At 48.5% G+C, this 13,749-nt stretch overlaps 1 protein-coding gene across 3 annotated transcripts in view; it reads left to right on the top strand.

Moving 5' to 3' along the window:
- Positions 1-10,251: 10,251 nt before the first annotated feature.
- LOC120992535 (leucyl and cystinyl aminopeptidase) overlaps positions 10,252-13,749 on the top strand; it is a 107,228-nt gene continuing 103,730 nt past the window's right edge. The window contains exon 1 of one of the 3 annotated variants that reach the window (XM_040421570.1): positions 10,252-10,391. In XM_040421570.1, the coding sequence (XP_040277504.1) occupies positions 10,373-10,391 (19 nt within the window). In that variant the 5' untranslated portion in view covers positions 10,252-10,372. The remainder of the gene's footprint in view (positions 10,392-13,749) is intronic. The other 2 variants (XM_040421571.1, XM_040421572.1) reach the window with 2 other exon arrangements.

The raw sequence follows: 13,749 nt of genomic DNA on the forward strand, positions 1-13,749 counted from the left end.
AGGTTAACACGTGAGGAGCGGATAGAAATTGTGTTGATGTCTGGTGAACGCAGTAACCGGGTCATTGCAGCAGATTTCAATACAAGACACCCTACGAGACCACCCATCTCCCATGCTACAGTTAGCAAACTGCTTGCTAAGTTTCGTGAAACTGGTTCAGTGTTGGATTTGCCAAAATGTGGACGCATGAAATCTGTCTCTAATGAAGAAACATCAGTGGCTGTCCTAGCTTCATTCAGCAAGAGCCCACAGTGTAGCACTCGCCGCATGTCACTGGAGAGTGGCATTAGTCGAACATCCCTTCGGCGGATATTAGCTACTCACAAATGGCACCCTTACAAACTCCAGCTACTGCAGCATCTCAACGAGGATGACCCAGATCGGCGCACTGAATTCGCAGAATGGGCAAAACAAAAATTGGAACAGGACCCTCAGTTTACGCAGAAGATTTTGTTCAGTGATGAGGCAAACTTTTATGTGAATGGTGAAGTTAACAAACAAAACCACCGCTATTGGTCTGACACTAACCCACATTGGATAGATCCCTCCAAGACTGTTGGAACAAAAAATTGATGGTATGGGGTGGTATATGGGGTACAAAGATAGTGGGGCCATTCTTCATCAACGGAAACCTCAAGGCCACTGGATATGCGAAATTGCTACATGATGATGTGTGTCCCTCTTTATGCACTGAAGCTGGCACGTTCCCTGAGTTTTTCCAGCAAGATGGTGCACCACCACATTATGGGTGTCAGGTCCGAGCATTCCTAGATGAACAGTTTCCTGGAAAGTGGATTGGTCGTCGTGGGCCAGTTGAATGGCCCACAAGGTCTCCCGATCTGACCCCCTTAGACTTTTATCTTTGGGGTCATCTGAAGGCAATTGTCTATGCTGTGAAGATACGAGATGTGCAGCACCTGAAACTACGGATACTGGAAGCCTGTGCTAGCATTTCTCCTGCGGTGTTGCTATCAGTGTGTGAAGAGTGGGAGAAGAGGGTTGCATTGACAATCCAACAAAATGGGCAGCACATTGAACACGTTTTATAAGTGGCCAGAAACTTGTAAATAACTCATGAAAGAATAAAGTTACGTTAAAACCAAACACACCATTGTTTTTCATGTGAAATTCCCAATAAGTTTGATGTGTCACATGACCCTCTTCCTATTGAAAAAACAAAAGTTGGATTCAAAATGGCCGCCTTCAAAATGGCCGCCATGGTCACCACCCATCTTGTTTCCCCCCTCACATATACTAATGTGCCACAGACAGGAAGTTAATATCACCAACCATTCCCATTTTATTAAGGTGTATCTATATAAATGGCCCACACTGTAGAATGTTTGGATACGAGGCTATGTCTTCTTACATTGATGCTACCGTATCTACTTTCTGTAGGATATGAAAGCCTACAGTGGATATACATTTGCCACAACTTGTATAATTTCATTATAGGTCTTGATCGCAAATGAACAAAGCTCAAAAACGTATCAGGAAATCACAAAACATTATCTCGTAGATAAAACCACAGAACATTGGAGGGTTTGTAGATAAAACCACTAGGAGAACATATCAGACCATTACTATTGTCATTATCAGAAAGCTTTTTACTGTAAATGTCTACAAAATGCGCTATAAAGAAATGTCAGGTCAAACCCCTCGCCGCAGCAAAATCAAGACAGGAAATGGAGTTCTATCAGATAAAGATAAGAATGCAGGAAGCAGCGCATAACATGAGCTTGTTAGGAGAGGACTATGATCCTGAGGTGACGTACCGTTCACACAGAGCTTTTTTGGGGCACATTTTGTCACGGACTCTGTGCCAACAATTTGAGCCAAAGATGCATGCAGTATTTGCGGCTCAGATGCGGACCCATTCACTTCAATGGGGCCGCAAAAGATGCGGACAGCACTCCGTCTGCTATCCACATTCGTATGTCCGTTCCGTAGCCCCGCAAAAAAAAATATAACATGCCCTATTCTTGTCCGTTTTAGGCATTGTTACAATGGATCCGCAAAAAAAAAAACGGATAGCATACGGACCGCAAAACACATACAGTCGTGTGAATGTAGCCATTGTAAGCCAAAACTAGGATTGGAGCCTCCGCAGACATAAGGTATAAGGGCTCATGCACACGACCGTATGTATTTTACGGTCCGCAAAAAACGGATCCGCAAAAAATACAGATGACATCCGTGTGCATTCCGTATTTTGCGGAACGGAACAACTGGCCCCTAATAGAACAGTCCTATCCTTTTTTCGTATGCGCATAATAATAGGACATGTTCTATTTTTTTGCGGATCGGAAATAGGGACATACGGAAATGGAATGCACACGGAGTAACTTCTGTTTTTTTTTGTGGACCCATTGAAATGAAGGGTTCCATATGCGGTCCGCAAAAAAAACAACGGAATAGACACGGAAAGAAAATACGTTCGTGTGCATGAGCCCTAAGGGAAAGACCTGCTCCTGTTCGGTGTTTAGGGCCACACTTGGTTTTGGCTCAAAATCACTGATGGAAATCACTGACCAAACACTGACTGTGTGAATGAGGCATTAAAAAGTTGCCTGTCCATTCTTGACACAGATTCTGTGTGGAATCCACATCTAGAATTCCCATAAAAATAGGTGGGAATGAAATTCCACATCAAAAAACATGTCACAAATTTTTTTTTCAGCACAGAAAATACTCAGTGTGAACATATCCTTAAATTCTGTCTGACACAAAGGGGGCATTCACACGACCGTAGTTTTGGACGGTATCTGACCCATGTTTTTTGCGACATTTGAATAGCGGACATGTAATGTACGACTAATCAAAGGCCATAATAACTGATCTCTGGAAGTTAGGGTGCTGAGCCTACCTTTTTAAAAAAAAAAAAAAAAAAAAAAAAAATTCTTCATGAGACAACCCTATAGGGGCCTTTACAATACAGCTTCTCTACTATCTGTGTGAGGGGCCTTCAGATCTTCTTGGGTACAGGTACGAGGGAAATTTGAGAATCTCCTCTAGCTACACCACTCTCTGGATCCAGGTAAAAAAAGAAAAAAAGAGTCACAGTAACTGCCGGCGTCCATAGTCTTCACCTTGTATCACACACTTGTAGACAGTGTTTCCCCATAGCAAGCAGCACAACACTGCCTACAGTCATCACAACGTATTCTGACTGCACACAGACACATCAGGGAAAAGCACCGCCACTGCCCAAGGCAACCAGTCATGTGCCACTTTGGAACAATAAACCATTGGTCACCACAGGCCACTACTCCACTTTTCACCACAGGCCACTACTCCACTTTTCACCACTGGCCACTACTCCACTTTTCACCACTGGCCACTACTCCCCTTTTCACCACAGGCCACTACTCCACTTTTCACCACTGGCCACTACTCCACTTTTCACCACTGGCCACTACTCCACTTTTCACCACAGGCCACTACTCCACTTTTCACCACAGGCCACTACTTCACTTTTCACCACAGGCCACTACTCCACTTTTCACCACAGGCCACTACACCACTTTTCCCCACAGGCCACTACTCCACTTTTCACCACTGGCCACTACTCCACTTTTCACCACTGGCCACTACTCCACTTTTCACCACAGGCCACTACTCCACTTTTCACCACAGGCCACTACTTCACTTTTCACCACTGGCCACTACTCCACTTTTCACCACAGGCCACTACTCCACTTTTCACCACAGGCCACTACTCCACTTTTCGCCACAGGCCACTACACCACTTTTCACCACAGGCCACTACTCCACTTTTCACCACTGGCCACTACACCACTTTTCCCCACAGGCCACTACTCCACTTTTCACCACTGGCCACTACTCCACTTTTCACCACAGGCCACTACTTCACTTTTCACCAAAGGCCACTACTCCACTTTTCACCACAGGCCACTACTCCACTTTTCACCACTGGCCACTACTCCACTTTTCACCAAAGGCCACTACTCCACTTTTCACCACAGGCCACTACTCCACTTTTCACCACAGGCCACTACTCCACTTTTCACCACTGGCCACTACTCCACTTTTCACCACAGGCCACTACTCCACTTTTCACCACTGGCCACTTATTTATGATGGGCTGTGGTGTTTGGCTCTGTTGGGGTGGTATAATGTGCCACAATATGGTATTCCTGGCCCTGCCTTCCATCAATTTGGACCCGACTACAAAACAGGCCCACTTTTAGTATTTTTCCAGTGCCACTTTAAGTTCCCAGTTCGCCCATGAGTTTTGGTAATTCTCCCCCACTGTCTGTTTTATACTACTGAGGTCACAACAGGCAAACATTGTACCAGGCGAAAAAATCTGGGCAGCCATGTTGAACACAATGGGATAGATATACCGATGCTATTGTCCTAGTTTTCTGTCAATAGTGCATTGAAAAGAATGGCGTTCGGGCTGAGCAGTGTTTACCAGGTCCTCCATGACTTTTTGCGAGATTTGTGTGGTGTTTAAAATAGTGGGTTTTGATGGCAAGTAGCACAATGTTTTTACCAAAAAGAGCAGCCATTTTCTGCAGGAGTGGGCAGGGAACGATGCCAGCTACAACCCAGCATAGCTCAGTAGATGCACCATATCCATCAGTGAGCGTTACAGGAAGGTTATTTATGTAAGTTTGTTCTCTTTCCAATAAGAAAAGAGAGGTTGTCTCTCAGGCGCGGCGTTCTTTGGGCGCACCAAAGGAAGATATTCTCTGGGCCCAACTGTATCACCAATAAAGTCTAATAGGTTTTGATTCAAAGAAATAGATTTTAGTGGCAAGTTATTGGCCCCACTAGTATCAGAGCCTGGGACCACCAAAGGATTCTCTGGCGGGCCAGACCAATGCTGCTCCACCGCCACCAGATATAATCCTGGAAGCCAATAGCTCAGATTTACTAATCCTATAGATGGCGTAAGATTCGAAAGGCTGTCTAGACCTGCACCAGATTTATCACAGAGGTCCAGGCTGGATGATAAATTTGGATCAGGGATAGACATTTTTGTCTAGGTTTAGACCAACTACTAGTTAGCTTGCTTCGAGACAGATTTTTATGCCATAATTGTTGTGCAAAATGGTGCATTTTAGGCCCAACCCCATTGTTGAGCATGTTGACATAAAGTATAAAAACTCTAGATGCACCAAATTGTGGCAATCTGTGCCATTTCTACACAGATTGTTGGTGTAGACACATCAGTAAATGTGGGCCAATCTGTGACCTATATACAGTAGTCTGACCTTTGACCTATGTACAATAGATACTGTGAGCGGAGGAGCTGTATACGGTATGTACTGTGAGCGGAGGAGCTGTATACGGTATGTACTGTGAGCGGAGGAGCCGTATACGGTATGTACTGTGAGCGGAGGAGCCGTATACGGTATGTACTGTGAGCGGAGGAGCTGTATACGGTATGTACTGTGAGCGGAGGAGCTGTATACGGTATATACTGTGAGCGGAGGAGCCGTATACGGTATGTACTGTGAGCGGAGGAGCTGTATACGGTATGTACTGTGAGCGGAGGAGCCGTATACGGTATGTACTGTGAGCGGAGGAGCCGTATACGGTATGTACTGTGAGCGGAGGAGCTGTATACGGTATGTACTGTGAGCGGAGGAGCTGTATACGGTATATACTGTGAGCGGAGGAGCCGTATACGGTATGTACTGTGAGCGGAGGAGCTGTATACGGTATGTACTGTGAGCGGAGGAGCTGTATACGGTATGTACTGTGAGCGGAGGAGCTGTATACGGTATGTACTGTGATCGGAGGAGCTGTATACGGTATGTACTGTGAGCGGAGGAGCTGTATACGGTATGTACTGTGAGCGGAGGAGCTGTATACGGTATGTACTGTGATCGGAGGAGCTGTATACAGTATGTACTGTGAGCGGAGGAGCTGTATACGGTATGTACTGTGATCGGAGGAGCCGTATACGGTATGTACTGTGAGAGGAGGAGCTGTATACGGTATGTACTGTGAGCGGAGGAGCTGTATACGGTATGTACTGTGAGCGGAGGAGCTGTATACGGTATGTTCTGTGAGCGGAGGAGCTGTATACGGTATGTACTGTGAACAGAGGAGCTGTATAAGGTATGTACTGTGAGCGGAGGAGCTGTATACAGTATGTACTGTGAGCGGAGGAGCTGTATACGGTATGTACTGTGAGCGGAGGAGCTGTATACGGTATGTACTGTGAGCGGAGGAGCCGTATACGGTATGTACTGTGAGCGGAGGAGCCGTATACGGTATGTACTGTGAGCGGAGGAGCTGTATACGGTATGTACTGTGAGCGGAGGAGCTGTATACGGTATGTACTGTGAGCGGAGGAGCCGTATACGGTATGTACTGTGAGCGGAGGAGCTGTATACGGTATGTACTGTGAGCGGAGGAGCCGTATACGGTATGTACTGTGAGCGGAGGAGCCGTATACGGTATGTACTGTGAGCGGAGGAGCTGTATACGGTATGTACTGTGAGCGGAGGAGCTGTATACGGTATGTACTGTGAGCGGAGGAGCCGTATACGGTATGTACTGTGAGCGGAGGAGCTGTATACGGTATGTACTGTGAGCGGAGGAGCTGTATACGGTATGTACTGTGAGCGGAGGAGCTGTATACCGTATGTACTGTGATCGGAGGAGCTGTATACGGTATGTACTGTGAGCGGAGGAGCTGTATACGGTATGTACTGTGAGCGGAGGAGCTGTATACGGTATGTACTGTGATCGGAGGAGCTGTATACAGTATGTACTGTGAGCGGAGGAGCTGTATACGGTATGTACTGTGATCGGAGGAGCCGTATACGGTATGTACTGTGAGCGGAGGAGCCGTATACGGTATGTACTGTGAGCGGAGGAGCTGTATACGGTATGTACTGTGAGCGGAGGAGCTGTATACGGTATGTTCTGTGAGCGGAGGAGCTGTATACGGTATGTACTGTGAACAGAGGAGCTGTATAAGGTATGTACTGTGAGCGGAGGAGCTGTATACGGTATGTACTGTGATCGGAGGAGCTGTATACAGTATGTACTGTGAGCGGAGGAGCTGTATACGGTATGTACTGTGAGCGGAGGAGCTGTATACGGTATGTACTGTGAGCGGAGGAGCCGTATACAGTATGTACTGTGAGCGGAGGAGCTGTATACGGTATGTACTGTGAGCGGAGGAGCTGTATACGGTATGTACTGTGAGCGGAGGAGCTGTATACGGTATGTACTGTGATCGGAGGAGCTGTATACGGTATGTACTGTGAGCGGAGGAGCTGTATACGGTATGTACTGTGAGCGGAGGAGCCGTATACGGTATGTACTGTGAGCGGAGGAGCCGTATACGGTATGTACTGTGATCGGAGGAGCTGTATACGGTATGTACTGTGAGCGGAGGAGCTGTATACGGTATGTACTGTGAGCGGAGGAGCCGTATACGGTATGTACTGTGAGCGGAGGAGCTGTATACGGTATGTACTGTGAGCGGAGGAGCTGTATACAGTATGTACTGTGAGCGGAGGAGCTGTATACGGTATGTACTGTGAGCGGAGGAGCTGTATACGGTATGTACTGTGATCGGAGGAGCCGTATACGGTATGTACTGTGAGCGGAGGAGCTGTATACGGTATGTACTGTGATCGGAGGAGCTGTATCCGGTATGTACTGTGAGCGGAGGAGCTGTATACGGTATGTATTGTGAGCGGAGGAGCTGTATACGGTATGTACTGTGAGCGGAGGAGCTGTATACGGTATGTACTGTGATCGGAGGAGCCGTATACGGTATGTACTGTGATCGGAGGAGCCGTATACGGTATGTACTGTGAGCGGAGGAGCTGTATACGGTATGTACTGTGAGCAGGGGAGCCGTATACGGTATGTACTGTGAGCGGAGGAGCCGTATACGGTATGTACTGTGAGCGGAGGAGCCGTATACGGTATGTACTGTGAGCGGAGGAGCCGTATACGGTATGTACTGTGAGCGGAGGAGCTGTATACGGTATGTACTGTGAGCGGAGGAGCTGTATACGGTATGTACTGTGAGCGGAGGAGCCGTATACGGTATATACTGTGAGCGGAGGAGCCGTATACGGTATGTACTGTGAACAGAGGAGCTGTATACGGTATGTACTGTGAGCGGAGGAGCTGTATACGGTATGTACTGTGAGCGGAGGAGCTGTATACGGTATGTACTGTGAGCGGAGGAGCTGTATACGGTATGTACTGTGAGCGGAGGAGCTGTATACGGTATGTACTGTGAGCGGAGGAGCTGTATACGGTATGTACTGTGAGCGGAGGAGCTGTATACGGTATGTACTGTGAGCGGAGGAGCTGTATACGGTATGTACTGTGAGCGGAGGAGCCGTATACGGTATGTACTGTGAGCGGAGGAGCCGTATACGGTATGTACTGTGAGCGGAGGAGCTGTATACGGTATGTACTGTGAGCGGAGGAGCTGTATACGGTATATACTGTGAGCGGAGGAGCCGTATACGGTATGTACTGTGAGCGGAGGAGCTGTATACGGTATGTACTGTGAGCGGAGGAGCTGTATACGGTATGTACTGTGAGCGGAGGAGCTGTATACGGTATGTACTGTGATCGGAGGAGCTGTATACGGTATGTACTGTGAGCGGAGGAGCTGTATACGGTATGTACTGTGAGCGGAGGAGCTGTATACGGTATGTACTGTGATCGGAGGAGCTGTATACAGTATGTACTGTGAGCGGAGGAGCTGTATACGGTATGTACTGTGATCGGAGGAGCCGTATACGGTATGTACTGTGAGCGGAGGAGCTGTATACGGTATGTACTGTGAGCGGAGGAGCTGTATACGGTATGTACTGTGAGCGGAGGAGCTGTATACGGTATGTTCTGTGAGCGGAGGAGCTGTATACGGTATGTACTGTGAACAGAGGAGCTGTATAAGGTATGTACTGTGAGCGGAGGAGCTGTATACAGTATGTACTGTGAGCGGAGGAGCTGTATACGGTATGTACTGTGAGCGGAGGAGCTGTATACGGTATGTACTGTGAGCGGAGGAGCCGTATACGGTATGTACTGTGAGCGGAGGAGCCGTATACGGTATGTACTGTGAGCGGAGGAGCTGTATACGGTATGTACTGTGAGCGGAGGAGCTGTATACGGTATATACTGTGAGCGGAGGAGCCGTATACGGTATGTACTGTGAGCGGAGGAGCTGTATACGGTATGTACTGTGAGCGGAGGAGCCGTATACGGTATGTACTGTGAGCGGAGGAGCCGTATACGGTATGTACTGTGAGCGGAGGAGCTGTATACGGTATGTACTGTGAGCGGAGGAGCCGTATACGGTATATACTGTGAGCGGAGGAGCCGTATACGGTATGTACTGTGAGCGGAGGAGCTGTATACGGTATGTACTGTGAGCGGAGGAGCTGTATACGGTATGTACTGTGAGCGGAGGAGCTGTATACGGTATGTACTGTGATCGGAGGAGCTGTATACAGTATGTACTGTGAGCGGAGGAGCTGTATACGGTATGTACTGTGATCGGAGGAGCCGTATACGGTATGTACTGTGAGCGGAGGAGCCGTATACGGTATGTACTGTGAGCGGAGGAGCTGTATACGGTATGTACTGTGAGCGGAGGAGCCGTATACGGTATGTACTGTGAACAGAGGAGCTGTATACGGTATGTACTGTGAGCGGAGGAGCTGTATACGGTATGTACTGTGAGCGGAGGAGCTGTATACGGTATGTACTGTGAGCGGAGGAGCTGTATACGGTATGTACTGTGAGCGGAGGAGCTGTATACGGTATGTACTGTGAGCGGAGGAGCTGTATACGGTATGTACTGTGAGCGGAGGAGCTGTATACGGTATGTACTGTGATCGGAGGAGCTGTATACGGTATGTACTGTGCATGAGCCCTTTATAAGGTAAAGCAGCCTTCACTATTGAGGTGTAATGTGTGCCCCATTGCGGTATATTGTACTGGGGGTTATATGTTTTACTATATTGAGCTGCTGGGGAGGTAATTCGCACTGTACTGCGATATAATGTGTTATTAGGGTTATGTATCTGTGTGTATAAAATATTGTACTTTTTGAGGGGGGTGGCATATGCCTGGGGGGGCCCTGATCTTCTGAGACGCTCCCCTGTCCCCAGTAGTACACATGCAGCGCCCCTGCAGACAGGCATGGAGCACAGGACAGCAGCCATGTGCCGCCCGGGGAGGGAGGAGGAGGGCGGGCTGTCATGGAGGGTGGGAGGGGAGAGGAAGTGTGCGGCACAAACACCCCTCCCCCGCCTGTCCCAGCACTGACACCGGGCTGCCCGCACCTGATGGCTGGTCTCTAGCTGCTGCCGCTTCTACAGGAGACAGGTGACAGGACAGCTGAGCCATGGACGCCGCATCCACCGGTGAGTGGTCGCAGGGGACCTGTCACATGTCATGTCCCCCCCCCCCCGGGTGCTGCGTGTTTACAAACAGTCCTGCAGCTCATCATGGCCGCACGCGGGTGCCCAGTGTAAGCCCCGGTGTGGGCAGCCTGTGCCCCGTGCATGCTGGCCTGCCCAGGACTGTGGGGAGCCTCTGAAGGTCACACACAGGGGGGCACATGAGGGGAGAGCCCTGACCTTCTACCCTGGCATGTAGATGCTGGGCTGCATGGTGGAAAGTCTGGTTGTGCCCACTTGCCCATGAAATCAGTGCCCCTCAGGAAGTGCCCAGCGCCCATCACTTTACACAAAGCTCCTGGTCTGGCCTCTTCTGATGGGACGTGGTCATTGGGCATGGTACATGTAGAAGTGGACGGCTTTTTAGGTATCGTGGAAAGTAGGGCGATCAGTCTTTTTAGCAAAGGACCATAATTCTCCTCAAAATGCTTATTGAGGAACGGAAGTGACAATCGTGTGTCGTCGGGTTATCAGGACCAGGTAAGTGTAGACTTGTGATGAGCCAACCTGTGTTTTCAAGTTTGGCGTTTGGGTTAAGAATTCCGTTACCACGGACCATAACGGAATTCTATGACGGCATGCACCACGGAACCCTATATGGCCAGCATAGCCTTCTATTATGACGGAATGCCTCTTATAGGCTTCTGTGGTGCTTGCCGTCATAGAATTCCGTTATGGTCCGTGGTAGCGGAATCCATTATGGAATTGTTAAATAACCTGTATCCCGGTCATCACTAATGTAGACGCACTGGAGCACCTCCGACAGGAAGGACATCAAAGGGGTTGTTCGGGTTCAGAGCTGAACCCGGATATATCCCAGCCTCATGCTCCGATGCTCTCCCTCGCCATGTGCTGTATCGCGCAGGGCAAGGGCTTTTTTGTTTACATTAGGGTACTCTCACACTAGCGTTAAAGTTTTCCGGTATTGAGTTCCGTCCTAGGGGCTCAATACCAGAAAAAACACATCAGTTTTATCCCAGTGCATTCTGAATGGAGAGCAATCCGCATGCTGCAGTATTTTCTCCGGCCAAAATTCCGGAACTCTTGCCTGATTGCCGGACCCATTGAAATGTATTAATGTCGGATCCGGTACCAAGTGTTCGGGAAAACCGGATCCGGTTTCCCAGTCTGCGCATGCGCAAACCTTTAAAAGTGTGAAAAAAATAAATTCCTCTAAGGCTAGTGTGAAAGTACCCTTACACGGCTAGGCGGAGGCTTCCACCAAGCTGCGCTACGGGTGACGTCACTGGCTTTGATGGGCGGACTTTAGCGATGCTCTAGCCGTTTTACAGGCTAGGGCAGCGCTAAATCCCGCCCATTAGTGCTGGTGAGGTCACCAGGTTCGCTGCTGGGCGGAAGCCGCCACCTAGCAATCCCCATGGAGAGCCTGGTACGTCGCCGGAGCTCCATAAAATGCCTTTTGCGCTGCGCTCAGGGGAAGGGAGAGCATCGGAGCATGAAGGGGTATAGATGGGGGTATGTCTAGGTTCGGCTCTGAACCCGGTCCATTCCTTTAAAGGGGTTTTCTCACTTCAACAAATGGCATTTATCGTGTTCTTTCAGCCATGGCGACATGAGCACCCGAGCAGTGCGATGTGCTGACTGGCCCCCTTTTGTACATTTCTCATGTAGACCGTTAATACAAGGCTCTCACTAATGTATGGTATTTGCCATATTGCTTCCTTTGCTGGCTGGATTCAATTTTCTATAACATTATACACGGCTCGTTTCCAGGGGTTTTGACCGCTGCGGAGCAGATACTCGGAGGCCAGGACTATGCGCGCTCCACGGTCCCGGCCGCCAGGTGCTTTTTCCACACGATGCAGATTACACATGGATTTTTGTGCAGAAAAACCAAAATGAGAACTGACCAATCTCCTGTAGACTTCGCTCTTTTCTTCCATGCGGAAATTGGGCTGCTGTGAGTTCTGAACTCTGCAGCCGGTCAGTTGTGTGATTCCACACCTTATGTAGAGGGTTTTCCCCCCAGAATTCAAAGGGGTTGTAGGGGTTGTTAACGTAACAGAAAATTCTCAATGAAAACGGCATAAAATGGCTACATGCACACGACCGTATGTGTTTTGCGGTCCACAAATAAAAAACGGATGACATCCATATGCCATCCGTTTTTTTTTTTTTTTTTGCGGATCCATTGTAACAATGCCTAAAACGGACAAGAATAGGACATGTTATATTTTTTTTGCGGGGCTACGGAATGGACATACTGATGCGGACAGCACACAGTGTGCTGTCTGGATTTTTTGCGGACCCATTGAAATAAATGGGTCTGCATCCTATCCGCAAAAAAAAAACGCAACGGAACGGACACGGAAACAAACAACGTTCGTGTGCATGTAGCCAAACTGCGCAAAAAAAAAAATGCAACGTTAGAAAGAAATAGTGCGGTTTTATGGGAATTTATTTATTTATTTTTTATGCAGTTTTGGCGCAGGCTTTCTGCGCTATGTTCAGGTACCCTTGGGCCGTCTGCACACAAGGGCGGGTGAAGGCACATAAGATCCACACAAATTTCTGCGGATGCAATGCGATTTTCACGCAGCCCCATTCACTTCTATGGGGCCTGCGTTGCGTGAAAAACGCAGAATATAGAACATACGCCGATTTTTCACGCAACGTACAGATGATGCGTGAAAAACAATGCTCGTGTTCACAGCCCCATTGAAATGAATGGGTCCGGATTCAGTGCGGGTGCAATGCGTTTATGTCACGCATTGCACCCGCGTGGAAAACTCGCCCGTGTGAAAGGAGCCTTACATGTACACTGGGAGATTTCATGGCACAAGCACCAAACTTGTGCAAAACAAGCGCGACGTGAACTTGCCGTAGATAGAGTCCTTCTTTGAATAGGGTTTGCAGGAATCCATGCACATGCTGACAAAATAACCCCTATACGGTGGACGGAGCTGCTGGAGGCTCTGCCCGCTGTGTAGTGGCTGTGCCCGGGTACTGCAGCTGTCGTACGTTGGCGCCTTCCATCCACAGTATAGTTTCCAGCATCGGCTGCCTGAAACAACTAATTGCTGGTGGTGCTGGATGTTGGGCTGTATATTGTTTTGATGATAAAACATATTTTTTTCTTTTAATAGAAAATGAAAGCTATGTCCAAAGATAAAAATATGCAAATATTTTCTATGTTTTTCTGCTGGGTCGCGGAACGGACATACAGATGCTGACAGTACACAGTGTGCTGTCTGCATCTTTTGCGGCCCCATTGAAATGAATGTAGACCGTAAATCTGGTCTTGTGAATGCCCTCTAATACAGATACAGAATCCAGCCTCAGGCCTCTCCCATGTCACTGA

The sequence above is a fragment of the Bufo bufo genome, chromosome 2 (genome assembly GCF_905171765.1).
Source record: "Bufo bufo chromosome 2, aBufBuf1.1, whole genome shotgun sequence".
In the NCBI taxonomy this organism is placed as follows: Eukaryota; Metazoa; Chordata; class Amphibia; order Anura; family Bufonidae; genus Bufo; species Bufo bufo.